Source organism: Argentina silus, assembly GCF_951799395.1.
Source record: "Argentina silus genome assembly, chromosome: 8".
NCBI classification, from domain to species: Eukaryota; Metazoa; Chordata; class Actinopteri; order Argentiniformes; family Argentinidae; genus Argentina; species Argentina silus.
The window spans coordinates 4,886,152-4,913,449 of NC_139662.1; the positions used below are offsets into that span (position 1 = coordinate 4,886,152).

The 27,298-nt window shown below is 42.5% G+C and overlaps 3 protein-coding genes across 3 annotated transcripts; all 3 read left to right on the top strand.

Moving 5' to 3' along the window:
• The first annotated feature begins 56 nt into the window (after nt 1–56).
• Nucleotides 57–3,666, top strand: LOC310808636 (nicotinamide/nicotinic acid mononucleotide adenylyltransferase 1-like). Its single transcript, XM_083675651.1, has 5 exons — nt 57–83; nt 806–965; nt 1,262–1,445; nt 1,903–2,030; nt 2,656–3,666. Exons 2-5 carry the CDS (start codon nt 851–853, stop codon nt 3,054–3,056), a joined length of 828 nt encoding a protein of 275 aa, XP_083531777.1. The 5' UTR covers nt 57–83; nt 806–850; the 3' UTR covers nt 3,057–3,666.
• Nucleotides 3,667–5,505: 1,839 nt separating this feature from the next.
• rbp7a (retinol binding protein 7a, cellular) lies at nt 5,506–7,545 on the top strand. Its single transcript, XM_083675653.1, has 4 exons — nt 5,506–5,634; nt 5,858–6,036; nt 6,164–6,262; nt 6,436–7,545. Exons 1-4 carry the CDS (start codon nt 5,562–5,564, stop codon nt 6,526–6,528), a joined length of 444 nt encoding a protein of 147 aa, XP_083531779.1. The 5' UTR covers nt 5,506–5,561; the 3' UTR covers nt 6,529–7,545.
• A 600-nt stretch (nt 7,546–8,145) lies between these two features.
• On the top strand, nt 8,146–26,251 carry ube4b (ubiquitination factor E4B, UFD2 homolog). The gene is made up of 27 exons (XM_083675430.1): nt 8,146–8,409; nt 9,510–9,729; nt 10,733–10,868; nt 11,263–11,350; nt 12,235–12,379; nt 12,637–12,862; nt 15,803–15,944; nt 16,414–16,514; nt 16,883–16,997; nt 17,197–17,280; nt 17,764–17,820; nt 18,513–18,629; nt 18,817–18,915; nt 18,996–19,109; nt 19,224–19,422; nt 19,671–19,809; nt 20,656–20,755; nt 20,987–21,114; nt 21,348–21,446; nt 21,581–21,816; nt 22,094–22,220; nt 22,397–22,541; nt 23,734–23,868; nt 24,245–24,436; nt 24,598–24,772; nt 25,582–25,728; nt 25,968–26,251. The coding sequence occupies exons 1-27, from the start codon at nt 8,386–8,388 to the stop codon at nt 26,030–26,032; spliced, it is 3,555 nt and encodes a 1,184-aa protein (XP_083531556.1). The 5' UTR covers nt 8,146–8,385; the 3' UTR covers nt 26,033–26,251.
• Nucleotides 26,252–27,298: the final 1,047 nt, after the last annotated feature.

The window sequence follows — 27,298 nt, forward strand, 5'->3', positions numbered from 1 at the left end:
GCCCAATCAGAGGCGGATTACCGAAACAGGAAGAACATTCTATATAAAGAGAAGAACAGAAACAAAACAACACTGGTTGTGCAGTAAGTGTGTACAATTACTCAAGTCATTATTTGAAAATATCTGGTAAAAGCCAGTTTTCTCAGATTACGAACGTCACTATGGCATTGTCTATTCCTATCGCTAGTTAGTGATGATTGAAGACTAATATTCCAGTATAAACATAGTTGTAATCGAGCAGCCCTTCAGCGTAACTGCATTATGCATTATGGCCAAAAGGCTGTTGTGTAGCCATTGCCAAAGAGAACTGTCTGTATGTCTGAATCCAGTTGTGTAATCAATTTGCACTTCAGTTTGATACATCAAAGTTACATAGATTAGTTGATTAGTCATAAATCAACTATGACTATATATAGCAACATCGATCTGTTGTCGTAGGCTACTACCACCAATATACAGTAATAGTTTTTTCAGAATGTCATGAGCCATAGCTTATTTGTTTAACAATTGGAGCTTGATAATGCTACCATCCACACTCCATATACAGTATCTGTATAATATGAGGGACTGATGTTTATGAACTGCTTTGACTCAAAATAATACACATTCTAATTACCCGATGCATCTCTGCTGTTAAGAAGCCTCATACATCAATTAGTTTACTCTTGTGACACACAAAGCCATATATTTCATGTAATATGCCTTCATATTATCACCTATGCTCCAGGACACTCCTTTGAATTCTGACACGTTTCTCTGTCACACATTTATCGAAAAAGGTTACATGTATTTCCCTCTCTTTTAGTGCGGATATCATTCTTGAAGGATATTATTATCTCCAATGTGATCAATGGAACCTAAAGATTTTACCAAAGTGGTGCTGCTGGCTTGTGGGTCTTTCAACCCCATAACTAATATGCACCTGCGCATGTTTGAACTAGCACGGGATTACCTGGAGGACACAGGTATGAAATCTGATAATCTCACAATTTCTGGTTTAATGAGAGTTGGTTTGGTTTTCAGAAAGTTGGCAAAGTGACTGCACAATTTATTATCATTGTAGAGCCATGCTAATTTCCCTAACAGTTCACACCACTGTCAGTTGACCACTTGTTTTTCCCCCAAAGAAATAAAGATAGTGAACACTCAATGATTACCCATTCCATAATCAATTAAATCTGAAACAGTGATGGGTTTGAAAATGACAGTATCCACATTTTCATCAAGTGTTTTAACTTGTCTGCATCCATCCATTTCCCAGGCCAGTACAGAGTAGTGAAGGGCATCATCTCCCCGGTGGGTGATGGCTACAAGAAGAAGGGTCTGATTGAGGCCTGTCACCGTGTGGAGATGGCCAGACTTGCCACAGACAGCTCTGAATGGATCAGGGTAGGAGACTGGGAGAGCCAGCAGCCTGAGTGGGTGGAGACCGCCAAAGTGGTGCGGTGAGTGCAGTTCCTCCTCTTGTAGGTATGACGTGGTGATCCACACCTTGTGGGTGTGGTGCGGAGAATGCAGCTTTAGAGACTGACACATTTTTGGGTTTTTTGATTTGGGGTGTTTATTATTAGTCTAACAACATTTTTGTTTTCTTTTGTTTTCTCAGTGTGAAACCGAAAGAAAACTCACATGCATAATTTAAATGTACTTCCTTCCCTGCGCCTGAAGAATGTTATTTTCAACAAACAAATCCAGTCATTGTTTTTCATTGAATTAATCATATGACATCCTAGTATGACTATGACTAATGGAAAACAAGCAGTGTTTTAGTCCAAGTTGTTTCCCCATCCTTCAAATTAACTTCCACTTAACCAAAACAACTCTCCTGGGTTCCTTGTTTAGTTTGCTCTGGTGTTGTCTCCCTCTTGTGTCAATTGAATTGTCTTGTCTTTGTGCACTTAGGCATCATTATGGAGAACTGTTGACAGCAGAACAGAACAACGACGAGGTGGATACCGTGAAGTACGCAAAGAAGAGGAGGATTGAGGTGCATGCTTCCGAGGGTTCATCATCATATCCCACAAGGAGAGGTATAAGTCACAAACATTTGATATATGTGGTGATGTAAGGACCCAATGTTGCTCTGGAGAGTCCAAAATAGCCACTCCTGATCACTCCTGATCATATCCCCTCATGACCACTGTGGCAGATGAAATAACCTGATGTTTTCCACCGTATTGCTTAATGAATTCCCCTCAGATTGATGAATTTGATAAATAAGTCAGATGTTGAATACTACTGGGACACAGTCAGACACATACAGTAGTAGGGTGTGGAGGTGTAGAATAACACCCAGTCACACCACCTGAAGACATACAGGCAAGGTGCGACAGCAAGAAATCTGCCCTGACAAGTTTTATACTGTACCACCTTGGGTTTAGTTCATTTCCATTTTCACTCAATTAAAGGAATCAGTTTTAGTCTAATTCCTTGATTTTAGATATGGCCCATTATTTATTTTTCCATTCCTGAACTCATCTTCAAATTACTCTTTCCTGATTTTACTCCAAAGCAAGTCGAAACTTAACCTGATACGTGTCAGTGAATCCCATGGTCAAGAGTCCCACTTATAATGCTGGAAATGAACTGAAATTCAATTAACTAATATGAGCAATGGCGAATCTTCACATTATTATTCTTTCCATTTCCCCTCAGATAGCCCTCAACTGAAGCTGCTGTGTGGTGCTGACGTCCTGGAGTCCTTTGCCGTCCCCAACCTGTGGAAGCAGGAGGACATTGCGGAGATTGTGGGCCGCTATGGCCTGGTTTGCATCACTCGCAGCGGCAACAACGCCCACAAGTTCATCCACCAATCAGATACTCTGTGGAAGTACCGCAAGAACATCCACGTAGTCCCTGAGTGGGTGACCAACGACATCTCAGCCACACATGTGCGGCGGGCCCTGCGGCGCGGCCAGAGCGTCAAATACATCCTGCCGGACCCTGTGGTTGGCTACATCCAGGAGCACAGTCTGTTCAGCACGGAGAGCGAGAAGAAGAACGTGGATGTCATCCTCGCCCCGCTTCAGAGATACACAGGCATCTCCTCTAGTTGAAGTTGCCCAGCCATCGGCCAGTTGTGCTGCCTGGCTGAAATACCTTTAGACTGCACAAGGTGTGTAGGAGCTACTGTAGAGTTTTCTGTGCTGGGTTGGGGATGTGGTTTGTGGTTTGTGGCAGCACTGATTTTTCTAGCTTTTTGCAATAATTTAGACTGTGAAGGCTTCTCCAGAAAATGGGCGACTTCTCTTCAGTGCCTCATAAGTGAACAGATGTAGATATTTGCTGTAAAGAAGACACCATGTATTGTAGGATATCACAAGCACTTGTAGTAACAGTCTGAACAGCAATATTTTCAGTACATAACTGTCAGTATAATTTGTAGTGCGCTAGCTAAAGGGCATGAAACAGTAACTTGTTCATTGACTATCTGTCTGACAAAATGTGAATTATTTTATTCAATTCTCGACAGACGTTTCATTTAGAAATGTACTGTAACAATTTGCTTGCCTGTCTTACGCTTAGACTATTCATTTGTGTGTTTTTGATATGTGTGTTTTTTACGCCTTGTCAGACAACGGCAAATGTTATCTATGCAATCCGATTACAGATCTAGGGTTCATTGGGCATCCATGGTGTTTGTTGAGAACAATAAAATACTGAAAATACAAATTAAAAACATTGGTCACAAATGGACTGATTTCTCCATATTTCCAGTTGAGCAGAGGTACTAGACAGGGGGACATCTATTTTGGTTCTTGCGCTGGAACCTTTGGCAGACTCCATCAGACTAGACTCTAACTCTCCTGGAATTCAAATTGACCCAACAAGCCATTAGCTGATGCTTTACGTTGACAATACATTGACACGGCCCACAAACCCAGTAAAATTGGTCTAAGTGCAAGGCTCTCCCTCTAGCATCATATTGCCCCAAAACATTGTTTAAAGCTGGGAACTTCAGTTGGCCATATGAGGGCATTCATTATCTAGGGATTACCCTCACACCTGAAAGACCTTCGCAGAGTTAATAGGGAGCCCCTGCTTGAACAATGTAAATCTGATATTGACAGATGGTTGCCACTATATCTTTCACTTTGTGGGTAGGCTAATGTACTTAAGATGAATGTTGTACCTACTGTACTGTAAATTCAACTACTTACTACAATCCCTGCTTGCAGTATTACTGGTATTAGGGTTCCCATGAAGTACTTCCATGAGTTCCACAGGCTTTGCAATGTGTTCCTATGGAACAGTAAACGCCCCAAAGTGTGTATGCACTGGCTTCAGAGATGGGTGGATTAGGGATACCTAACCTGCTGCTCTAGGTAGGCATAGGTAGACCTCCCAGAATGGTATTATGGTGTTGGGGGACCTCTATAGAGATGGTAACATCAAATCACTTAACAAGCTTTAATAGGTGTATGGGTAACCAAGGCAGCAGTTCTGGAGATACTTACAAATTCAGCGCTTGCTTAAGAGTACTATTGGAGTAGCGATATTCCCTCCCGCATACTCTCTATTTTTGGCAAGAGGCCACAAAGCCTCTCTGTACTCTTCTATGCTGCTAAAAGAGACCAATGAGATCACTAACTTAAAATCCTATTGGAACTAGATTTAAACATCTAATTTTCAGAAGCAGAATGATATTCTATCCAAAGTAGCTCTAAGAAAATGTTGAGGTGAATCCGCTCTAGACATATCCAATTTAAAATCTACAATAGTGTCCAGTGTCCAGTACTGGACACCTAAGCTCTATAGGGCTAAACTGAAAGACAATCCAGAATGCTGGAGATGCTCATCAGAGGGCACATTAGTACTGCTCTATGGCACAGGAATTTTGTATTAAGTAAAGTATAGGACATTTGGTCACTTGTCATGTACAAGTGACCAAATGTCCTATACTTTACTTATTACATTACATTATTTGTGCTCATTGTGAATGACAACCCACATGTTACAGCCTTCAAACTATTTTTACTTACTTACTTACTTTATTTCCTGTTATACCTGTCAGTTAAGATTTTTTCATGTGTGGGGGGGGGTGTGTCTGTATTGTTATGTCCATGCTGGAATTTGTGTGTGTGTGTGTGTGTGTGTGTGTGTGTGTGTGTGTGTACCATATTGCCTGAATCCTTTAATAAAATACTTTTCATAACAATAAAAATGACAATGATAATTAAAAATAAAACTGATAATAAGGTTAAGTTAAACTGCGTTGTTTTCATGTGTAATAAAATAGACTGATGAAGATACACAGTGATTGCATTAGTAACTAACCTTTATATGTCACAAATACCAGTCATACCACAATAACAGTTGTCTTTGACGCCCCCAGGAGGATTAAAAAGTGTGTTGTGGAATAAGCTGCATACAGAGACCAGTCGGACACGTCTGTTTCCACCCACAAATCATCACATAAGCAGAGGCCACACCTTTCCTTCCCTGAGTCACTTTAAAACCACTTTGTGCTACAACCTTCCTTCACAACCTATTGTTAACCTTCCAGGTGAAGGCCTTTTCCGACACCTGCTGCAGTTTGAGTCTCTGGTCTGTGAAGAAAAATGGCAGTCAGTTTCTGTGGTACGTGGGACATGGTCAGCAATATTAACCTGGATGGCTACCTGACTGCGCTTGGTGAGATTTCTTTCATAGCCATTGTTGAAATATCCTTTTTTATATTATTTCATTATTATTGTATTGGGATGTGATGTTGCTATGCATTGCAGCAGAATCTACTAGTTTGGTGTGGTATGCATATTGGATTGCTGTAAAGTGTAAATAGATTAATATGATTTTAATGAGTTTATATCTCTGTATCTGGGTCTTTTCGATTAACATACTCCCTGTCCCTCCCCAGGGATCAGCAACACTGTGCGTAATATCGCCCTTAAGCAGAAACAGAAAAAGGTGATCAAGCAGGAGGGGGACTTGTACACCATCAAAACCCTCAGTACCTTCTGGAAATACACCTTCTCCTTCAGAATGGACCAGGAGTTTGAGGAGTCCCCCAAGGGAATGGACAACGGGCATTGCAAGGTAGGGGCCAGTCTACCACACACGTCCCCTATTTTCTGAGTTAGATAAATCATCCAAAGATTTTTGAGTTTCATAACATTTATGGTGATTGTGTTTACATGTTATGCTGTGTGTGTTTGTCCTGCAGTCACTGGTGATGTGGGAGGGGAGTAAGATGGTGTGCAAACAGATTGGGGAGAAGAACCGTGGTTGGGCACACTGGATAGAAGAGGATAAACTGCATCTGGTAGGCAGTGTGAAGTATAGCCATTAAAGAACTGTTTTGAATGTTAGCTCAGTCATAGTATAGAGTATTCTAGGCTTGTACATTATACTGTACACTTCTCATTATAGATTATTTACAGTGTAAACAAGAATCACTCTTATTTATCTGCTATATTTCCTATTCTCCATTCACAGGAGTTACACTGTGAAGACCAGGTCTGCAAGCAAGTATTCAAAAAGAATGGAAGTGGAAAGTGTGATGTCTTGAAGAGAGAAGTTGTTTCATGAAGTAAAAACAATATGTTCACTGCCAACTCTGACCCCGTAAGTAGGGAAAGGAAGACAGGTTCAAGAGCTTTAAGTTCTTTGGCATTGATTGTCTGGGCAATATGACTTGACTGTTCATTTGATCAGTCCAAGTGATCAACTTTATGAGACCTCTTTGGAATGGTGTATACTGTCTGAGCAGTAGGGGGCCCCATTGGATTATTGTGGTCAAAATGTGCACAGCAGTTCTATGGGCCTATCCTTTGGATGAGACGTTAAACTGAGGTCCTGACTCCTGAGTTGTTAAAGACCCCCTGGCATTTATCACAAGAGCAGGCGTGTTAACGCCAGTGTCCTGGATAAATTCCCAATTTGGCCCTCGTCCTACAGAATCATGGCCATCTTATCATCCCCTGCTTTCAACTGGCTCATTAATCCCCTCTACTCTCCCCAGCAACTATTCCTCAGGTCGTTACTGCAAATTACAACATTTTCTCAGTCAACTTGCCTGGTAAAATAAAAGGTGAAATAAATAAAAACTAAATACGATTGGTAGGTCAATGTTCAACACATTGTAGCTCCCCACCTTGACTAATTGCATAAGACAGAGCAGACAGATTATAAAGAAAACAATATGCTATTGTAATTGCTATGTCTTAATATTGTAGCAGTCTAGCTGTTATGAAGGCTAGACTGCTCCTAAGTCAGTGCAATGTGGAACTAGATTTTTTCCCGAAATAGTTATCATATTCAATTCAGGTGAGGTATTGCGAGAGAACAACTACAAATCCCATTTATTTTTTTATTTATTTCACCCTTATTTTACCAGGAAAACATAAAGATAAGTACGCAGGAGTCCCTTGGTTGTTCGCTCTTCTGCATCAATGGCTATTCTAAGAAAAAATTAATTTGTTTAAAAATAAAAAATGTTTCATGTTTTTCTGTGAAGTGTCCAACTTGTGAATAAAAGGTAATTAGCTGTAAGGTAAGGCTGTATTTGGAATATTTTCATTTACATTATGTAAAATAAAAACTATTGAAAGCGAAATGTGATCACTTATTTTTATTTTGCATCTCCATTTGCATTCATACATTATAGTTTTTATGCCAATACCTCTCTGTTATACTTTTTTCGGCATGACCTCATGTAATTAGTTGTGCTTGGTTTCAGTTTTGTGAGAAAGCTCGGCCACTAATGTATGACATGGCATTAGAATTGACAAATAAGAGGGACCACAAAAAAAGCAACAGACTCTAGATCTATGAGCTTGTTCAGGTGATGGGCACATTCTAATATGATGACCCCATGACCAACTTTCTTCCTATGTTTGGAAACCCATAATTGTCTCTCCAGGCTTTCTGACTTGCTGAATGCACTGTTCATCACAAAACAGGTGATGAACAATATGATTTGCAAATATGTGTCTATCATAATATGTGTCTATCATAATTCAGTGTGTTTGACCATTGATATATTTTATCAGTGTTGTTTTGATCATTGATAGATATTTGACACAAGGCATAATTCAGTGTAAATAATATTTTGATCACTGTCAGTTTGACACATGCCCCCCCCTACATGTGTCAGTTCCCCAGTCACGTGACATGCCATCCAAAATGGCCGCCTTCGTGTTTTGATGAATACTACTTTTGTGTTTGTTTCATTCTTCGTAGAATTAAAATAGATTACACACATTTGGGAGCAAATCTACACCTCCTCTTTGTTTAGTTTTTTTGATTTTAACTTTAAGACAATCAAGACATACAAATATTTTTTTTCACTTGTTAGACTATGCACATTTGGTTATATTAAAGAGACTGCTAGCTAGCTGGCTGGCTGGCACAATTATTTAGCTAGCAGAAAATAAAGGAAAAACGATGGAAGAGTTGAGTGCCGACGAGGTAAGATTACTGCAGCTGGTGAAGTTAAAGCTGTTATCAGTTGTTGATATTTGTCAACTAAGGTTATTGCGTTTGGGTCGTGTGTTTCAGTGTAAATCCATATTTGTCGTTGTAATCTGAGGTTGCATTACTAGCTAGCATAGCTAACAGTTTGCTAGCCGAGTCAGACAATCTAGTACGCAGCTAACTAGGATACCCAATAAATTGGAGCTACACACACAGACAGTTTTTAGTGACACTGTACGTTTAGAAAAGAATAAGAATGATCATATCCATGTAGTTATGTCCATCGAGTGATCATGTTGTGATGATGCTTTACTAATGGGTAGCCCAAATAATCTAGTTAGCTAGCTATATTGCTAGACGACTCAGCACAACACAGCAGGCCACCATTGTGCAACCAAACCAGTCAAGCTAGTAATAGCTAGCTTGTAGCCATGTTACTGACATTCTTTTGTATAGAGGGCATCAACATATTCACTGTAAATGTCATCGTCAATGACAATATCCCGGCAATTGTATACTCATGGTGTTTAATTGATAAAGTGTAATAATAATGTTAGGAATTGACTGTACTCGTCTGGTCACATGCTAGCTGGCTAGCTATTGTTGTGGCTGGTCGTGACATTTTCTCCCCCTGCTTAGACCCAACTAGCTATGCGTACACTTCCATTCTGACAACTGTTATCCGTGCAAACTTATCACCCGTTGCATGATAGATGCAAATAATTTGTCTAAAAAACATGTTATGCTGTGCAACACACTCTATTTGTTGTTTGGGGGTGGCAGGGTCAATTCCATCAAGTTATGTTTGACAATTGGTCCTTTATTAATTGAATTTCATTCCTATGGGAATTTACTAAAATATATATTTTGTATGCCACTACAGGTGTAAATCAGAGTGGGGATTAACATTTTAAAGCTGGAGCCAAAATCTGCAATATTCAGTGTTAAGATCTCACCCACTATCTCCATGACCAAATTTGGATGAAGAAATAAAAAGTGTCTAATCATGAGCATAATACGTTTTCCCACAAATTGGACTGTTTTACATGGGCTGCATCGTTTTTAACCTGCATGCTTGTTGATGTTCATTACAGATACGCAGAAGGCGACTGGTCAGACTGGCAGGAGGGCAGACATCCCAACCCAGCACCCCTCTCAGCACCCCCTTGACGTCCCCACAGAGAGAGACCCCTCCTGGGCCGCTCCCCGGGCCCTCAGGGGTTGCAACCCAGCACCTGCCACCAGCAGCCTCCCACTCCCTGGGGCTCAATGTCCACAATGTCACCCCTGCCACCTCCCCTATGGGCGCCTCTGGTATGTTCACTTCTTAAACAGTGGGAGTTTGAGATCACTATTTCTTGTTGTATGGAGCAGATCTGTATTCCCACTTAGTGAGACCAAAAGATCAAAAGCGTAGGTATTATTTTTGTGTGTAGGCCTGTTGCTTTGGACAGATGCAATGGACCAGAATAGTTATAAATGTAAGAGGTTGACCTTCAGAAACCTAGTTGAGCTACCGACCAGGTGTACAATCACTTTAGCAGTCATAGTCTCAGGCAAAGTCTCCCAGACCTGCCATGATGAGTATGAGGCCTGGTAGATGACAGAAAAGTGCACAGTCACTGTGCAGTGCACCAGCCTTGGCCTGAGTTCAGCTCAGGGCACATAGATGAAAATGTGTTGCTGTTCTTTGTGAGAAATGCTGCTCTCACAAATGCACACTGCTCTAGAACCTACACTATAGATATGGATGAATACAATAACAATCTCATCCCATTGTTCATACTGGTATACTGACACAAGGGGCTCGGCTACCTTTATCATTGAATTGTGGCTTTTCAATTGGGATCTATGTATGGTACAATGTGGAATGATGTCAATCTCAAGTGTTTCACTTTCAGTCGTTACGTATCTGAGATATTTTAGTTTGAATAGCCAAAATAGGTAGGCTATGTTAAAAGCATGTAATACTCATGGTGACCTTTCTGAAGCATGCTTTAAATGTTTAAACCTGCTGCACAGCCCAATCAGAGACAGTTTTCTCATGCATTGTCAATGTGTCTACTGAGATTGATTATGATGAACGATTGTAGTCGTACCAGGTAGTCAGGTGGTAATTCCTGCCCTTTTTTGAGCCATGAGATCTCTGCCCTAATCAGCTTTGTCCTTGGCTGTGACAGGTGATACAAGGCACAGCACACACGTTGACCATTTGGTCGCCTAACTTGGCACAACAGTAGTCCCTCATAGATGTGCAGTTATAGAATTCTGTTTTCGTTGCCTTTCCATAATTGTTTTGCTCTTTTACCTGTCACAGGGGTGGCCTACCGCAGCCAGAGCAGCGAGGGTGTTAGCTCCCTCTCCAGCTCTCCCTCCAACAGCCTTGACCCCCAGTCCCAGAGTCTGTCCCGATCCCAGAGCATGGACATCGACACCGCCTCCTGTGAAAAGAGGTGAGGAAGTCCCGTAAGCAAGCGGCTACAGCATGACACTGCTGTATCCTTATAGTTCAGCTCCGTCAATTGACTATGACCCTCAGGTCAGTCTGATCTTGTGGTCAGTTTATGCAGTCACTCTTTGTCTGAACTTGTTACATGAAGCTTTGATGGATGGATCTCCTCATCCCAACTCTAGTTTGAAAGCACATAGCTAAGGGGAGTAGCACACAGTTACTATGACAATATTTTCAGAAATTCAATTGATTATGATGAATTTGACTTCATGAAGTCTTGTTTCTGAGCTGTAGCCGTGCCATTAGCGTTCATAGATAGTTGATAGCCAGTTTGTGTCGTCTGTTGTGGGAGATGAATGAGTTGACCGTATGTTCCCTCTCTGTTTCCCCCCCAGCATGTCCCAGGTGGACGTGGACTCAGGGATAGAGAACATGGAGGTCGAGGACAGCGACCGCAGGGAGAAGAGGAACTTGGCTGAAAAGGTAGACAGTAGACACGGCTCCCAACCAAGAAACATGCTCCTTCCTTATTGTCTGCCCTTACTGTACTTTGATCAGTCACTCGTCAAGATCAAAAGTAGAGGCTGCTGAATGAATGAAAGGAAATGGAACTCCCCCACTGCTCTTTTGTCTGGTATCCTGAAACATTTGCAGTTCGTCACAGTTACCTTTCACTTGAGAAACTCTTGAACACTGTAACTTATTTTAATACTATCACTGTAATATTGTCATGCTTGGAAATAATGACATTTTATAGGCATATTTTCCTTATTTTCCTTTGTATATTGATTTGGAAATTGTAGTTCTCTTCACAAAGTCCCAATCTGGCCAGTGGATCATCTAATAAAAGTTCTGAAATAGATATTTTCCTATAGGAAAGGTCGGAAAGACAAACCCCCCTCAAAGTAGAAAATGTTTGAATATTCTTTTCAAACACTATAGTACACTATTTAGGTCACTTTGAATGGCCAAAGAATGCCTAGTTTAACTTTAGTTTTACAAAGGAACCTTGTTCCTGGCTGATTTTCTTGGTCTCTGTGCACAGTAATTGCTATGATATTAATAGGCTTTGAGTCATCAACTGCATGTCGCAATTAATAATTGATGGAAATTCCATTTAATGGATGATCTCTCTACAAAAATGGAATACCGATAAGTCAAAAGGTCTGTGCAGTTGTCAACAAAACAACATTGTGGATGACTGGTATGCCTCACTAAACATGATAGCTTTTGAAACCTAAATCCCCCTGCACCTCAACCGTATCTTTACTGTCTCCACAATGCTGTTGAACTGGAATGGTCAGAGCAGATACAGTTCCCTGTGCACCCTATGGGTTTTCACACTGATGTGCATGTATGTGCCCCAGGAATCCTCTGCAAACTCAGATGTCTCTGAAGAGCAGGCTCTGCAGCTCATCTGTAAGATCCTCCGAGTCTCCTGGAAGGAGCAGGACCGAGACGTCATCTTTCTCCCGTCGCTAGCCGCAGAGTTCCAACAAACCCCGAAAGACGGTGAGCTTTATGAGAACATGGATATGCAGAATCTAGGCCTGTGCACTCCTGTGTTATCTGAACCTGTGTTTAATCTAAATCTTTACTTTATATACAGTAGCTCAGTATGTACAGTAAGTAGTGAACCAGCAGTACTATACTGTAGGTTGACGTTTAGGATTTTGTCATTTTAATTAGCAATAGTTTTACACAAAGTGATTGAGTTGTGCTTTTGACTTCTCATTCCAATATTTTCCTTGAATTTCTTTTTCCCTCAGTCTACTCCGACTTCAAAGACCTCATTGGCCAGATCCTAATGGAGGTTCTCATGATGTCCACCCAGTCGAGCGTCCACAACCCTTTTGCCAGCCTGACCGCCACGTCTCAGCCAATCGCCGCTGCCAAATCTCCAGACCACCACCTGACGCTGGTGCAGCCCTCCAGCCAGGGAAGCAGCCCCATGGCCCCCTGTGCAGGCTCGTTTGGGGCCAGTTCTCTGTCCAGGCAAGTCCCCCCAGCAGCATCCCCCCAAAGCTAGTGACTGGCCATTGCATCAATGGTACCATTTGCATTCTGTTGAGATCTACAGAAGTGGAATAGTTCCCAGTCTTTCAATACGTCATGGTGCATTACTGTAAGGAGTTAAACTGGCACTGTTATGGTGTCATTTTTGTTTTCTTGGTCTTGTTGTCTGTTTTTCATGGTTGTTTTATCTCTGTTAAGTTGACGGAATTGCATAGAAGGAAGATTGAGCTCATTTGCCACCCCCTTTGTTTCACAATGTTGTCCACAGCCTGTATGGGTGTAGTCCACACCCGATGGCTCTGAATGCAGCCAGGATGACCTCTCCGTCTCTCCCCACCCCACCCTCCACCTCACATCCAATGGTCATGGTGCCCCCCAGCCCCCCTTCCATGGCCACCCCCCCCAGGCTCTCTCTCAACCCCCCCACTGCCCCTTTGCCCATCTCCCAGCGTTACCGGCCCTACTCTGTCACCTCTCCTTGGGGGTTCTCCACCCCCCCTTGTCCCATCCCCAGAGGGGCTAGCTTCCCTGGTGTACCCCTGCCCCCTGGCTCTGCAGGGCTCCCCGTCCCCCCCAATACCCCGGCCCCACCACCCCCACCCAGCCCTCAGTCGGCCCCTCTCAACTCCCCCAGACCTCGCCCTCCGACCTCCATGCCCCTCCCTCTGGTGCCCCCCTCGCCCAGAGCAACCACACGACGAGCTGCCCTCGCTGCCCGGATCCCATCTAGGTACCACCTCAACCACCTGTGTGAAAATGCCTGACGCACCAGCTACCTTACTAAAAACATTAACCTTTCGCCAATTGCCACCCACGACATAGTCATCGTTGTCGTCGTCGTTGTCCCCCCCCCCCTCCTAACATTATTTGATTTGGGTGTGAATTCAAAAGCTTAGTTTGTTGTTGAATGAGTTGAGATGTGAGAACATGGGTATCTTTTAGAGTAGCTTTAAGTCATCTGAGGAATGTATCATCTCTTGTGCTGCATCACAAAATGTACCATTTAACCTGTTGAGTACGACCGGAAGTAGATAGTTAGATAAGTCGTATTGAAATGAGATAATGACGGGTGCTGCTAATATAAATGTGTGATGTAGCAATAGCAGATTTGCTTATTTATTGCAAAAAAAAGATAAGGCATGGGCTATTTGCTGATTCTGAATTCTGATCCATAACAAAGGCGAAGCGAAGTCAGCTTTAGAGAAAAGAAACCGTCATGGAGAAACAAGAAACTTTTGCTTGCCAATGCATTGCTTGTCTGGCATGGTTTTGATCAAATGCATAGCTTTGGTGTTCATTTAAGACTGGTTAAGATGAGCAGCAAATGTACTAGTCAGGTGTTCGAACTTTAAATCACTTTTGGGTAAGCTAACGTTAAAGAGCAGGTGAGATACTGTGTGTGTCATTCCTGCATCCTGTCCTCAGTGCTTCCTTCTTTCTTATCCATCCTCTCCTGACCTGTGTGTGTGTGTGTTCATTCTTCATCTCAGTCTTCATGTTCTTCCATCTCTCTTCTGTCTCCCCGTGGCCACACCCCATCCCCCTCTTCGTCCTCCACCTCCTCCTCCTCCTCTACCCCTCGCTCTTGCTCTTCACGTCAGCCCCCTCTCCCTCCTGTTCTACGCTCTCTCTGACATGTCTCAGGACAGCAGCGATGAAGAGCCTGAGGATGAGGAGGAGGATTTTGCGCGGGTTCAGTTTGGGTCCAGGTATACACCGCTGCTGCACGGTGTGTGTGTGTGTGTTCAGTAGTGGAGCGCATGCTTCAGCGTGCCCGGCCCCCCTGCTAGCCACTAACAGCAGTGTGTTCACCACTGCGGTTCTGCGCCAGTCAGGAGCAGGGTAAGGTTAGATACAGTCATAGCTGCTGGAGCCTCCCCTCAACCTCGAGCGTGTAGACTTAGTTTAGCACAGATTGAGGCACGGTGCTTTGATTTGTGGAACTGGTGACCTGATGTTGTCCCGAGGTGCAGAACATTTCGTTTTTGGAAAATTGCTGCTGCTAGCAGCAGGATATCTGGTACTCTCCTAAAAGGACCCCTGAGCCCTAAAAAAAAATCACCAGAATTAGTTTGGGCCAGGTTTACTTTGGCAATGTAATTTCACAGTGTATTAGGGCTGTATTGTAGCTCAGATGGCCAATTGCTTCAGCATCCAGATAAGATCGTTATAGAGTATGTGGAAGAGGCCTAGAGAGAATAATTTTTTTGCGCTGGAGTGTTAAATTAGACCATGTACGGAGCTACTCTCTCATTTCTGCCCAAATATGCTAAGATAAAACTTAATAAGGATGAGTTTGACCATGGTCTTATATAGTGTGTATTCCAAATACTGCCTGATGCAGCTCAGATAAAGGATCCACTTAATTAGACACTTGTTAGACATAAGTCTAGGATCATTCTTTCTTTGCCTATTATGCACTCATTTTCTAGAAAACTAAGTGGCCTCAGGCAGAAGAGATATCCACAGTATTTCAGCGTGATCTGTGGACAGATAACACAACTAACGGTCTAGCCTGATGTTTGCAGTGGTGTGGAGCCACTCACAGGTTACATGTCTGTCCTTGGAAACAGACCACTAACCAGGCATTAAACCCCAGTCAACTCTTGGGTGTGGCCATGAACAACCACTCCTGCTTTAAACAATTGCTTCTCAAACAGCCATTGAATTACATTTTTGGATAAATTATATCATATGTTAGAGAATGGTTTGAATCTGACTCAGACTTGTAAAGTACATTGTGCATAAATGTTGCCTCAGTTGCCATATTGTCGCTAAAGCTAACAAGATTTCTTTCAGGTGAAATGGAAGACTTGCTTATTCACTGCACTTCTCTAAGGAGTTTCTCACAGTGACCTGGTTCTGCTCTCCTGTTGTCCTGTTGTTTTTAATGACCCCCCGCCCTCCCTCTCTGTGTAGTCTGGGTGCATCTGGAGGGGGGATGTCCTCGGATTCAGGCGGCGATCGCTTCACCATCGAAGCGTGCAAAGAGACGGAGATGCTGAACTACCTCATTGAGCGCTTTGACAGCGTTGGCATGGAGGAGAGAAAGGCTCCCAAGGTAGCGACTATGACTCCATACAAACGTATCCCAACCGGAGATTGGTCGGTTGATCCACTTATTAGAAAGCATTGGACTATTTTTGACTTTCGGAAGGGCAGAAAAAGTTGTTGTTGTTAGATAGTTGCTAAGCATTGCTGCCATCAGGTATTTATCAGGTAGTTGAGCTGATATCAGCAATGTGTTTATAACTAATATTATTAGGTGCCTTTGGACCATGCCTAGTGTGAGATGTAGGGATGTAGCAAACTTTCTTTTTGAGAGTAAAGCAAAGTGAAATTGGACACATACGCACTTTCCTGTGAGGGAAGCTGGCTGCGATATGGCTTGAAAATGAGACACAGTACTCCTCCCCTAAGACCAAATGATTCAGCAGAATTCTGGAGAGGGTCACTTTGACATTGGTAGCTTTGATGGTATCACATATTTACTACACCTTTCTGCTTTTCTGTCTCTTTTCCTCTTTCAGATTTGCAGCCACCCCAGTGTCAGCCAGCTCCTCAGCAACATACGTTCTCAATGTATTTCCCATGCTGCCCTGGTCCTCCAAGGGACTCTCACCCAGCCCAGGTCAGCCAGTCACCATGACTACCATCACCATGACCACAATCTTTATGTTCGTCATAGTCTTTTTGTCATTCTTTGTTTTGGTCTTTTGTCTGTTTTCTCTCTGTCTTCGTAGGTAGGAGTCACCATAGCAACTACCACTCTCTTTCTCCTTGGGTCCATGTCCCCACATATTTTGCTATTTAATTCACACCATGCTTTGCACTCAAGCATCTGTTACATCATGCTGCTCAGTCTTAAGCATTTCTGTTTCACCATCCTGTAGACCTGTTAGCATGTTAGTTTCACCACCTTTCTAGCGACTGTGTTTTTGAATTTGCATTGGCTACAATTGTCCACATACATACATACTTCTGTGCCCGGTCACGCAGGAGCCCTCTGCAGCAGTCCCTGCTGGTGCCCTACATGCTGTGCCGGAACCTCCCGTATGGCTTCATCCAGGAGTTGGCCCGCATGACCCACCAGGAGGAGGAAGTCTTTAGACAGGTGGGAGAGATGAGGGGGGGGGGAAACCTGGAAACAAAGACGAAAATGCCCTCATTAGGCCCATTGCCTAATTAGATTGACATTTTAAGTTTTGATTTGGCATACCCTGTACACTTCCTACTGTTTGTTTGTGACCATCAATCATTGATGTGTTTTAATTTTGTCCAATAATACCCCTTGCTCATCTTGTGTGTTTCAGATTTTTGTCCCCATCCTACAAGGCCTGGCTTTGGCTGTGAAAGAATGTTCCTTCGACAGTGACAACTTCAAATTTCCCCTTATGGTAAGGCAAGATATGTTCAGGCGTCACACGGCAGGTGATGAGTAATGTTTCTATGGTCGGGACACGCTTAATGTGGTCATTTAGATGCTGGCTAGCAGCCAATGAGACAGGCTGTCTGTTGAACTGATAGTGGGCAGCTCTGGACATGTATCCAAATGTATAATGGATTGTGCCCAGGCGCCTATTGTTGTCTGGAGATGGTTCTAAGGCTGAATCTCTGCTAGTGGGATAAGCCATGAATCTGAATACAGTCTGAATACACCACAGGGTTAGGGTACATTAATTAACATTCAAGCACACCACCACATCTTGGGCATCTCTTGTCAACTCTGGCTACCACCAGAAAACTGAGACGGTAATTGTAGATCACATTTTATGCCCATTATAGAATAATGTTCTATTTTCTGAAGAAACAACAACATTTTTTTGTTTCGTTAGGCTATGTCTGATGGTTGTGTTTGTTTGTATGTTTTTTTTTCACAGGCATTAGCTGAGCTCTGTGAAATAAAGTTTGGAAAGACTCACCCCATGTGCTATTTGGTGAGTGTGCCTGAAGAGATGTATATTGATCTTATTTTCCCCTGAAACTATAACTTGTATTAGACTGACACGCCAGTCTGACTCGTATTACAAGGTAATAAACATTTCTCTCTTCAAACCGATAACAAAAAAATAACAGCACTAATCAGTCTTTATTTTGAGATACATATAAGTAGATTAATAAATAGGTATTGCTCTATAGAAGAAGTAGTTATTTTGTAGCAATGTCTTAATATATGAAGCTTCCTGTTAGATATTGGCTGTCCAACTTGGCAGTGAGGAATGTGGTCTGGTTATTTTATTCATGACTCTCCTCACTCGCAAAATCCCCTAATGCATGAATAAGGAGTATGCCTATATTTAGCAAAAGTATGATCTTGGCGGCAATCACGGACGTGTGAAATGATGTACCCTATAAACCCTTAATAGTTTGGATTATTGCCTCTGCTTTTGCCAGAGTTAGACAACATTATCTAGGGCTGTTTCCACAGTAAACAGAATCACAGTATTTTAAATTGTCAATGGTATTGGACAAACTGTACATTTCACGTTGGTTATTATTTTCTATACCATATTGGTGTACATTTCCTCTAGCATGTACAACAGTATACCTTTGTTACCTAGTGCTCACCACCTCCTCTGTATGCCTCTCTAATGTAAACCTCTCCTCTGTGTTCCTGTGTGGTGTCCAGATGACGTCCCTGCCCCTGTGGTGTCCCAAGGCTCTGAGCCCAGGGACGGGCAGAGAGGTCCAGAGACTGTCCTACCTGGGAGCCTTCTTCAGCCTCTCTGTCTTCGCAGAGGATGACGTGAGTCTCAGTACCGTCATTACACGCAATACACACCATTGAACAGTTTGTAGTAATTTGACCAAGAGAAGATACCAGTGTTTCAATGGGGTTTGAATCTTTGGACCCTTGGAACACATTTATTGACCTGGTTAAGAAAATCCTGTCAAGTTTTTGTGTATTTCTTTATTGGTCTTTCCCTCCTCAGACCAAAGTGGGGGATAAGTACTTCTCAGGCCCTGCCATCACCATGGAGAACACTCGTGTAGTAAGCCAATCCCTGCAGCACTACCTGGAGTCGGCAAGGGTAGGTTTTCCGTCACCAAGGTCTGTGGTGGAATCATTCTTTGCATGATGACAGTAAATTTTGATCTCCTTCTCCATCAGGGTGACCTGTTTAAGATCCTTCACAATGTCCTACTGAATGGAGAGACAAGAGAGGCAGCTCTCAACTACATGGCAGCTTTGGTCAACCGCAATGTGAAGAAAGCCCAGATGCAGGTAAGAGGCTTATTCATTTTCTGTATTCATATATCTACATGTGACTTGCAATCATCTTGGCAATTTACCACCTTTGAGGAACTATCCCTTAAATTCATCGTCTTCCTCTTCCAGACGGACGACAAGCTGGTGTCCACGGACGGCTTCATGCTGAACTTCCTGTCGGTGCTGCAGCAGCTGAGCATGAAGATCAAGCTGGAGACGGTGGACCCCTACTACATCTTCCACCCAAGCTGCCGCCTCCACGTCAGCCCAGAGGAGACCCGCCTTAAGGCCACCATGGAGGAGATCAAGAGCTGGCTGGCCAAAATGCGTGAGTGGGCCACCCTGTCATGAGGAGGGTGATGTGTTGAGATTATGCCTGGTCACTCAATACAACATTTGGGTCGACCACAGACCCACAGTGGTCAAAGAGCATTGCTGCATTAAACTCTTGGAGCATCTTGATAGTGGGCAATATATTATTTCCAATGTGCCATACCCTCTTTGCTCTGCAAAAGCCCTGAGTGGATGTTCTTATGCTTAATTTAAAATGTCTGCATTTGTTGTTGTTGTTGACAGATGATGATCCATCCAAGTTCTCAGAGCCCAAGTTCCCCACTGAGTGTTTCTTCCTTACACTGCACACCCACCACTTGTCCATCCTGCCGGGCTGCAGGCGCTACATCCGCAGGCTCAGAGCCATCCGTGAACTCAACAGGTACGCACGCACGCAGACATTTTCTCCAATTGATATCTATATGTATTGGCATATACTGTCAGTGTTATGCATGCTGCCTGGAAGTGCCTTCTCCTGTATGCAATTGCGATTTTTCCTTCAAAGAGTACGCAATGTTGCATGTAATGCATTTCTGTAAGAGTTTGTAAATACTAAGGCCATTGTAATGAAAAGACGAACATTTAGTGTTAGAGCCAAATATCTATTGTTTGAATCTGTTTGAATTACAGAGTGTCGAAATATTAGTTGATTAGTCAATTAGAGATGGTGACCCCCTTGTGCCCTGGGCCAGTACTGTGGCTATGGAGAGAAAAGTAAGTATAGAGAGGAAGTTGGACCTGGCTCAGGGAGGAGTCCTAGCTAGACAGGGGAGCGGTATAGTTTTTGACTGTATCAAGCGCATAAATCTTACAAATCGCACAAACAGCAATTAGAGGAATTAGAATCTATTAGAAGCATTTTTGTTTTCATTTTGTTGGCCCATTTTTGCATATTAGAGAAAATTCCTTTTGTTTTGAGTGCTTGAAAGAAAAAGCATCCTTTTGTTTGTAAACCTGGTATCTCAGATCTCAATGGGTGTGATGTGAACCCAAGCGGTGTCTGTCAAAAGTGTTTTCTATTGCATGACAACATTTTGGTGCGACCAAAACAAGTGCTGGTGCCACCAAATGAAAAGCTTAGTCTGGAGCTCTGTTATTTGTATCAATATTTTCAGTGTAAACATACAAAAATAAGACACAACATAAAATGAGGTCCATATTGTTACATTTGGTTGCATCAAGAATTGAGGGCATGTATGAGTATTTAAGCTGTTGTGTGGTTTGGCAGGACGGTGGAGGAGCTGAAGAACAGTGAGAGCCAGTGGAAGGACTCGCCCCTGGCCAGCCGACACAGAGAGATGCTGAAAAGATGCAAAACCCAGCTCAAGGTTGGCAAACGCTGTGCTCTAGTTATTATGGAACTCAACCCATACTCGTACTCATACCCAATGAATTTAAAGTGTAGGAAGATACACTTATTTATTTAAGTGTAGTGAAAATGCTTTTTTCAAGTTTACTTTTTAAAACCTGACATCAATCTTTTCAATAAAACAATCAAGTTGAACACATATATATTTCCAGGATGGAACAGTTTTGTATGCGTCATTTGGTCTTTACAGAAACTGGTACGCTCCAAAGCCTGTGCTGACGCTGGCCTTCTGGACGAGAACCTGTTACGCAGATGCCTGCAGTTCTACAGCATGGTCATCCAGCTCATCTTACGCATGGTGGACCCTGCCTACCCACAGTGAGTCACACTACAACTGATTATCGCTAACTGTCTGCAAGTTCTCATGAGGGTGTTGTTACTATATTTATACAGCGCATAACTTTAAATCCCAGTTGAATATGTGATGTTCGTTTCTTGTTTTTAATTGAGTAATTATTCCCCCATGTCTATCTGCGATAGTTGATATTGTGAGTGACGTGATTCGCTTTGAATGGTACATAAACCTTTGTCTCGTCTTTTCTCTTTTGAAGTATGACCCTACCACTGAATCCAGAGATCCCCAAAAGCTTTGCTGCTCTGCCAGAGTTTTACATTGAAGATGTGGCCGAGTTTCTGCTTTTTGTTGTGCAGTAAGTTCACAACTTGATTGGCAAGTAGTCGCCATATGCATATACATATACAGAGCCAGACTTATATATACTCTACTCTATACTCTATCCATGACTTTTAACCCAGCCAGCGTGTTTTCTCACCTTGCTGCCAGGTATTCCCCTCAGGTCCTGTACGAGCCATGTGTCCAGGACATTGTCACTTTCCTGGTGGTGTTCATCTGCAGTCAGAATTACATCAGGAACCCCTACCTGATCGCCAAGCTGGTGGAAGTGCTGTTCGTCACCAACCCTGCCGTGCAGCCGCGCACCCAGCGCTTCTCCGAGATGATGGAGAACCACCCCCTGTCCGTCAAGCAGCTGGTCCCTGCCCTTATGAAGTTCTACACTGGTGAGACCCACAGAGAAACAGACATCTCAGACTGATATGTAGCCATGTGGGAAATGTAGTTCCGTCCGGTTTCTTTGTGGTCATTAATACTTAATTCAGAACTGCAATTTTCACAGGGTTACAGGTTTTGCTTTTAAAAATGTATATTATCTTCAAATATTGAGTGTGGTATGCTATCCTGATAAATACAGCCCTATATTAAAGATCCAGTGACCTCATGTGTTTCTAGTAAGAGGTGACTGACTGACCCCCCCCCCCCCCCCCCCCCCCCCTCTAGATGTGGAGCACACGGGTGCCACCAGCGAGTTTTACGACAAGTTCACCATCCGCTACCATATCAGCACCATCTTCAAGAGCCTCTGGCAGAACGTCGGCCACCACGGCACCTTTCTGGAAGAGTTCAAGTGAGTGGGCTCCATTCAAACAAAGACGTAGAACACCAATAACATCCTATTTATCTTAGGAGAATTGATTAAAGATACATTTCGATAGCCTACATTGTCATTAGCTATCACCTATATATTGGTGGATTATATGCCTGCGAATGTTTCTCATTTGTGCGATGTGTGTTTCCCTGTAGCTCTGGGAAGCAGTTTGTGCGCTACATCAACATGCTGATCAACGACACCACCTTCCTGTTGGACGAGAGCCTGGAGTCCCTGAAGCGTATCCACGAGGTCCAGGAGGAGATGAAGAACAAGGAGCAGTGGGATCAGCTTCCCAGGGTCAGTACGGAAAAGTCACAGGAAAAATACTCTTCTCCCACATACAGTTCAGAGTTAAAGTTTTTGATGGTGGCATGAAACTGTAATATTTTAGCTGTTATAGAGGTATTCATATTTTAGCTGTTATAGAGGTGCATGAACATGGTTTTGTTCGTATGCTCTTCCCATTTAATTTTTTTAGTATACATACTGTGTACTAAATATAAAATGCTCATGTGTAGAGCCCGACATTAGCCTTTTACAGAAATATCTGTATTGGCATATTCCTCCGATACAGTATCAAAGATGTGCATCAGCCTCATATTCCGAAATTCCGAAAATCAGTGTAATTGGGTTATTCCAGAGGAAAATATATACATATGTCGATTTTTATGAATGAATAATCTTGTTTACTAGTGTTTGCTGTTACTGTTACGGATGTTGACTGAACAAGAGAGTTGTCACAGAGTATTATATTATTTACCAATCATTTATTTCACCAGTTAACATGGCTAGTCTGTATCCATGAATTTCAGAGTCAGACATTCTAGCCAACTTTTGTCACATGCAGCTTAGGGTGTGTATCAACCGTATCAGCATGCACGATGCAGGTTTGTTTACTCTGATGAAGAGAGCAGAATTTACCACTTTGATAAAGTTTGTCTTGGAGAGGGGGAGGGCAGGAATAAGCCATGAATGGAAATGACATTGGTTGGCAACCAGAAAGTGCAGGGGGTATTCTAACAGTGTGTTTTAAGAATACTTTTCACAGTGCATTTTTGCATGTTTTTGTGAATGAAATATAACTATAATAATACCAAAATAATTCAGTGAATGATCAAACTGTGCTGGTTACATTGAACAGCAAATCAACTATCAATAGGCAGTGCACTGAACATTTGAAATTCTCATTTGGTATATAACATACTGTGCACATAAAATAAATAAATGTTGCTCTATTTATCAATGGAGATTACTTCAGGTCATTGAGAAAAATATGTTTGCCTAACCAGCATTAAGAACATATTTTGCCATTGTTTTATTATGAAAACTGCTAAAAAGGAATTCTGTAAAAAACAAAACAAATGTGTGTGTGTATATATATATATATCAGTTATCGGTGAATTTTGCCCCCATAAATCCGCTTTGGTATTGGACCGAAAAATCCAGTATAGGTTGGGCTCTACTCATGTCTCATGTCTCTCTTGCCCAGGAGCAACAGCAGACCCGTCAGTCCCAGCTGACTCAGGATGAGCGGGTGTCGCGCTCCTACCTGGCCCTGGCCACAGAGACTGTGGACATGTTCCACATCCTCACCAAGCAGGTCCAGAAGCCCTTTCTCAGGCCTGTGAGTACAGCTACGTCCACTGGGACAAAGACAAACACACTTGCACACTGCTTTCATAGCCTACAAAAAGAGAAATGGTTGTATTCTATAGAACTTTGCTCTCTGTTAGCAAACTTAGCCTATTCATGAAAGAGGAGAAAGCTTTCACAATATATTTACTTACCGTCATTGTTGTGTCGCACAACGGCCAACGCTTACCATGGACTGATGACAATAACAAAACATTACTGTCGACCTACAGACACACAAATGTATGGCAGAGATGGCATCATAAGTATGTCAGGCCTGCCTTATTAGGGCTCTTCAGCCATAAATGGCCATGTAGAAATACGCTAGATATCGCTCCTTGTGACTGAATCCTTCACTGTTGTTCCAGGAGCTGGGGCCTCGTCTGGCAGCCATGTTGAACTTTAACCTCCAGCAGCTTTGTGGGCCCAAGTGTCGGGACCTGAAGGTGGAGAACCCAGAGAAATATGGTTTTGAGCCCAAGAAGCTCCTTGACCAGCTGACAGACATTTACCTGCAGCTCGACTGTGCCCGTTTCGCCAAGGCCATCGCAGACGACCAGGTTGGCATCAAGAAAACCCCCCCAATGCCAAATAAAGAACTTAGTAATGTCATAGTTTGTGAGAGTGACACAGAGAGGAAATGGAGACTCTGCCTCTTAGAGAAAATTCCCCCGGAAACCTTTCCTTCCAGACTAACATGATGTTCTTTCCTCTCCTCCAGCGGTCATACAGCCGAGAGCTCTTCGAGGAAGTGATTTCCAAGATGAAAAAAGCTGGCATCAAATCCACCATCGCCATTGAAAAATTCAAGCTGCTATCGGAGAAGGTGGAGGAGATAGTTGCCCGAAACTCTCAGTCCGAAATGGACTACAGTGATGCCCCTGACGAGTTCAAAGGCAAGTCTGTCAGTGTTTCTGACCAGCAAGGCTCCCGCAACTCCGGCAAAAGGTTTATTTTGCTCATAGACCTGTAATAAAAATAGAGAGTACAGTTGTATATTCCACATCACAAGAGATTTGTATCTATTCTCAACATTGCATTTCTATCTGCAAGTCTTCAAACTTTAATCCAAAATGAATATGCCCCAGGTCTGGGGTTTTTAGGGTTCTGATCGCAATAGGTAAGGCCAGAGAATTAGATAGAGCTGATCCTAAGTCAGTTGATGAGGACAGTAAGTAACTGAAGTACCATCCAGTGTGGTACAATTCCGGACATTTTGCAAGGGATTTGTGTTTAATAGAGGTCTTACAGATGGCTTAGACCAGGCTATCCTATAACCACAGACTTAATATAATCTAGGAGGGGAATGCGGCCTACATACTTCCTTTGATTTCCAGATATGTCACCCCTACCCGCGGCACGCGAACTAACCATGCAGAGTTAAAAACACCCACACAGGTTTTATTTTTAAATGTGCAACATGTAAAACACTCCATGGCAACTTCTCAACATATCAATATAGGACACAGCTTTTAATGAAATCATCTTAAAGAGTAATTAATTGTATGTATTGCCTTGAAAGCTTTTCTGGAAAGTGTATTTATTTATATTTCCACTGTATTTATTATTTTATTTGCTTCATTTCAGCTACACTTTTGTCTTTATTGTCGTATTTGTGTATATGCATATGCACATACACTATGCCTGGAGAGGAAAGCCAAAAGCTCGATGAGTTGAATTTAAGTTGTGTGTGTGTGTGTTCTAGACCCTCTGATGGACACCCTAATGACTGACCCTGTGATACTGCCCTCTGGGAACATCATGGACCGCTCCATCATCCTCCGCCACCTGCTCAACTCTCCCACTGACCCCTTCAACAGACAGGAGCTCACTGAGAGCATGTTGGAATCAGGTACAGAGCTTAAACACACACCTCTTGTGATTGTAATGTACAGTAAGCTGGCAAACATCATATACATTAGTTCTAACTCCAATGTGTGTGTGTGGGGGTATTTTGTGTAAGAGTCTTTTGATCTCATGCTCCGATCGTATGCCTACTAGTTGTTTTTAATTTTATTTTGCATCCACTGAACCTGAAAAATCCTTTACCTTTATGAACATACTCAAATTCTGCACTTCTGTGTGTCACAGTCCCCGAGCTGAAGGAGAGGATCCAGGTGTGGATGAGAGAAAAGCAGGGGGGACGTTTCCTCTAGTGACACCCTCCAACCCTTACCCCCCTGACCGCCAGTAAGGGATGTTACCACCACGCCTGAGTTCACTACCATCAAGAACAGGAAGAAAAAAAAAAACAAGACGAAAAAAGAAAGAAAACTGATTTGATTTTTCTCCCCTTTCTCCTTTTTTTCTTGGGCCTTGTCTGAAGGTCCTTGGCTCTAAAATGAAACATAATAAAGTTAAGACTTTTAAAAGGTTTTTTGCTCATGACTTTGTGTATATATATCTACATATATACATATATTTAATGGAGCGAATGCATATAGTGCTGCAAGATAGAGCAGTATTCACAGCCTACAGCCAGGACAAGCAGTAGGATGCATTCAATTGCTTTATGAATTATGTTTTTTTGTTTTTTTTCTTTTGTTTTTTTTCTCCTCAGTTTTGTAAGACAATGTACGTCAGCTTCATTAATACATTTCAGTTATATGATGGGGCGGGTGGGGGGGGGGGGGGGGGGGGTTGACTGTGACACATTTAGGATTTGGGACTGGGGAACTAATGTTCGTCTTGTTAATGGAACTTGAAATAAGACTCAAGGCTAAACATTGAAGAGCTTGAATTAGTCCACATACTGTTGCTCATAACCATAGTTACAAACTGATGCACAACTTGTGCTGTTTGATGACAATGCTTGGAAACTGAGATTATGTATTTAAAGATGTAGCTTGAAATAAACTCGCTAGATTGTCTTGTAGACAACCAAAAGTAAATTTTGGCTTAATTTGGTTAAAGTGGAAAGTGAAGCATCAGTTTACCAGAAATCTATATGGTTGGTTACAAAAACGGTTAGTTTCATTTTTGTTTCTCCCTGTTGACTTTGATAAGAGTGAATTACTTTGTATGTGCATGGCCTAAAATTCAGAACCTCCTAAGCGCCTCATGGACTAACCTCCAATGGCGGAGCTGAAAGACCACGAGAGAATGTAACGCATCATTGTAGCATGAACACCAGAAACACAATAGGAGCCACACCTACAGTAGACGTCCTTTTTCTTCAAACCATCGACATCTCCCACCTCAAGATGGTCTCTCGAAGCGCACTGTTCTTAACCCAGGTTGCTGACCTTACTGTAACTTAACTGTACAGGAATTTGTTTCCTTATCCACAGACCTGTTTTGGAATCCAGGATTTTGAACTGAAATAAATGATGATGAACACACGTTCACAGCTAGTGTTGGAAATTGCTTTTACAACTAACTGGGGTGTGGTCATGGTGACACTAATAAAATTGTGAACTATA

Bases quoted from the DNA above. Each gene is read 5' to 3' on its own strand.
- LOC310808636 (XM_083675651.1), top strand. From the start codon at position 851: ATGGAACCTAAAGATTTTACCAAAGTGGTGCTGCTGGCTTGTGGGTCT. The intron at 966-1,261 runs GTATGAAATCTG...TCCATTTCCCAG, and splicing joins GGATTACCTGGAGGACACAG to GCCAGTACAGAGTAGTGAAG. The intron at 2,031-2,655 runs GTATAAGTCACA...ATTTCCCCTCAG, and splicing joins ATCATATCCCACAAGGAGAG to ATAGCCCTCAACTGAAGCTG.
- rbp7a (XM_083675653.1), top strand. From the start codon at position 5,562: ATGGCAGTCAGTTTCTGTGGTACGTGGGACATGGTCAGCAATATTAAC. The intron at 5,635-5,857 runs GTGAGATTTCTT...GTCCCTCCCCAG, and splicing joins TGGCTACCTGACTGCGCTTG to GGATCAGCAACACTGTGCGT. The intron at 6,263-6,435 runs GTAGGCAGTGTG...CTCCATTCACAG, and splicing joins AAGAGGATAAACTGCATCTG to GAGTTACACTGTGAAGACCA.
- ube4b (XM_083675430.1), top strand. From the start codon at position 8,386: ATGGAAGAGTTGAGTGCCGACGAG. The intron at 15,945-16,413 runs GTAGCGACTATG...TTCCTCTTTCAG, and splicing joins AGGAGAGAAAGGCTCCCAAG to ATTTGCAGCCACCCCAGTGT. The intron at 22,221-22,396 runs GTGAGTGGGCTC...GTTTCCCTGTAG, and splicing joins ACCTTTCTGGAAGAGTTCAA to CTCTGGGAAGCAGTTTGTGC.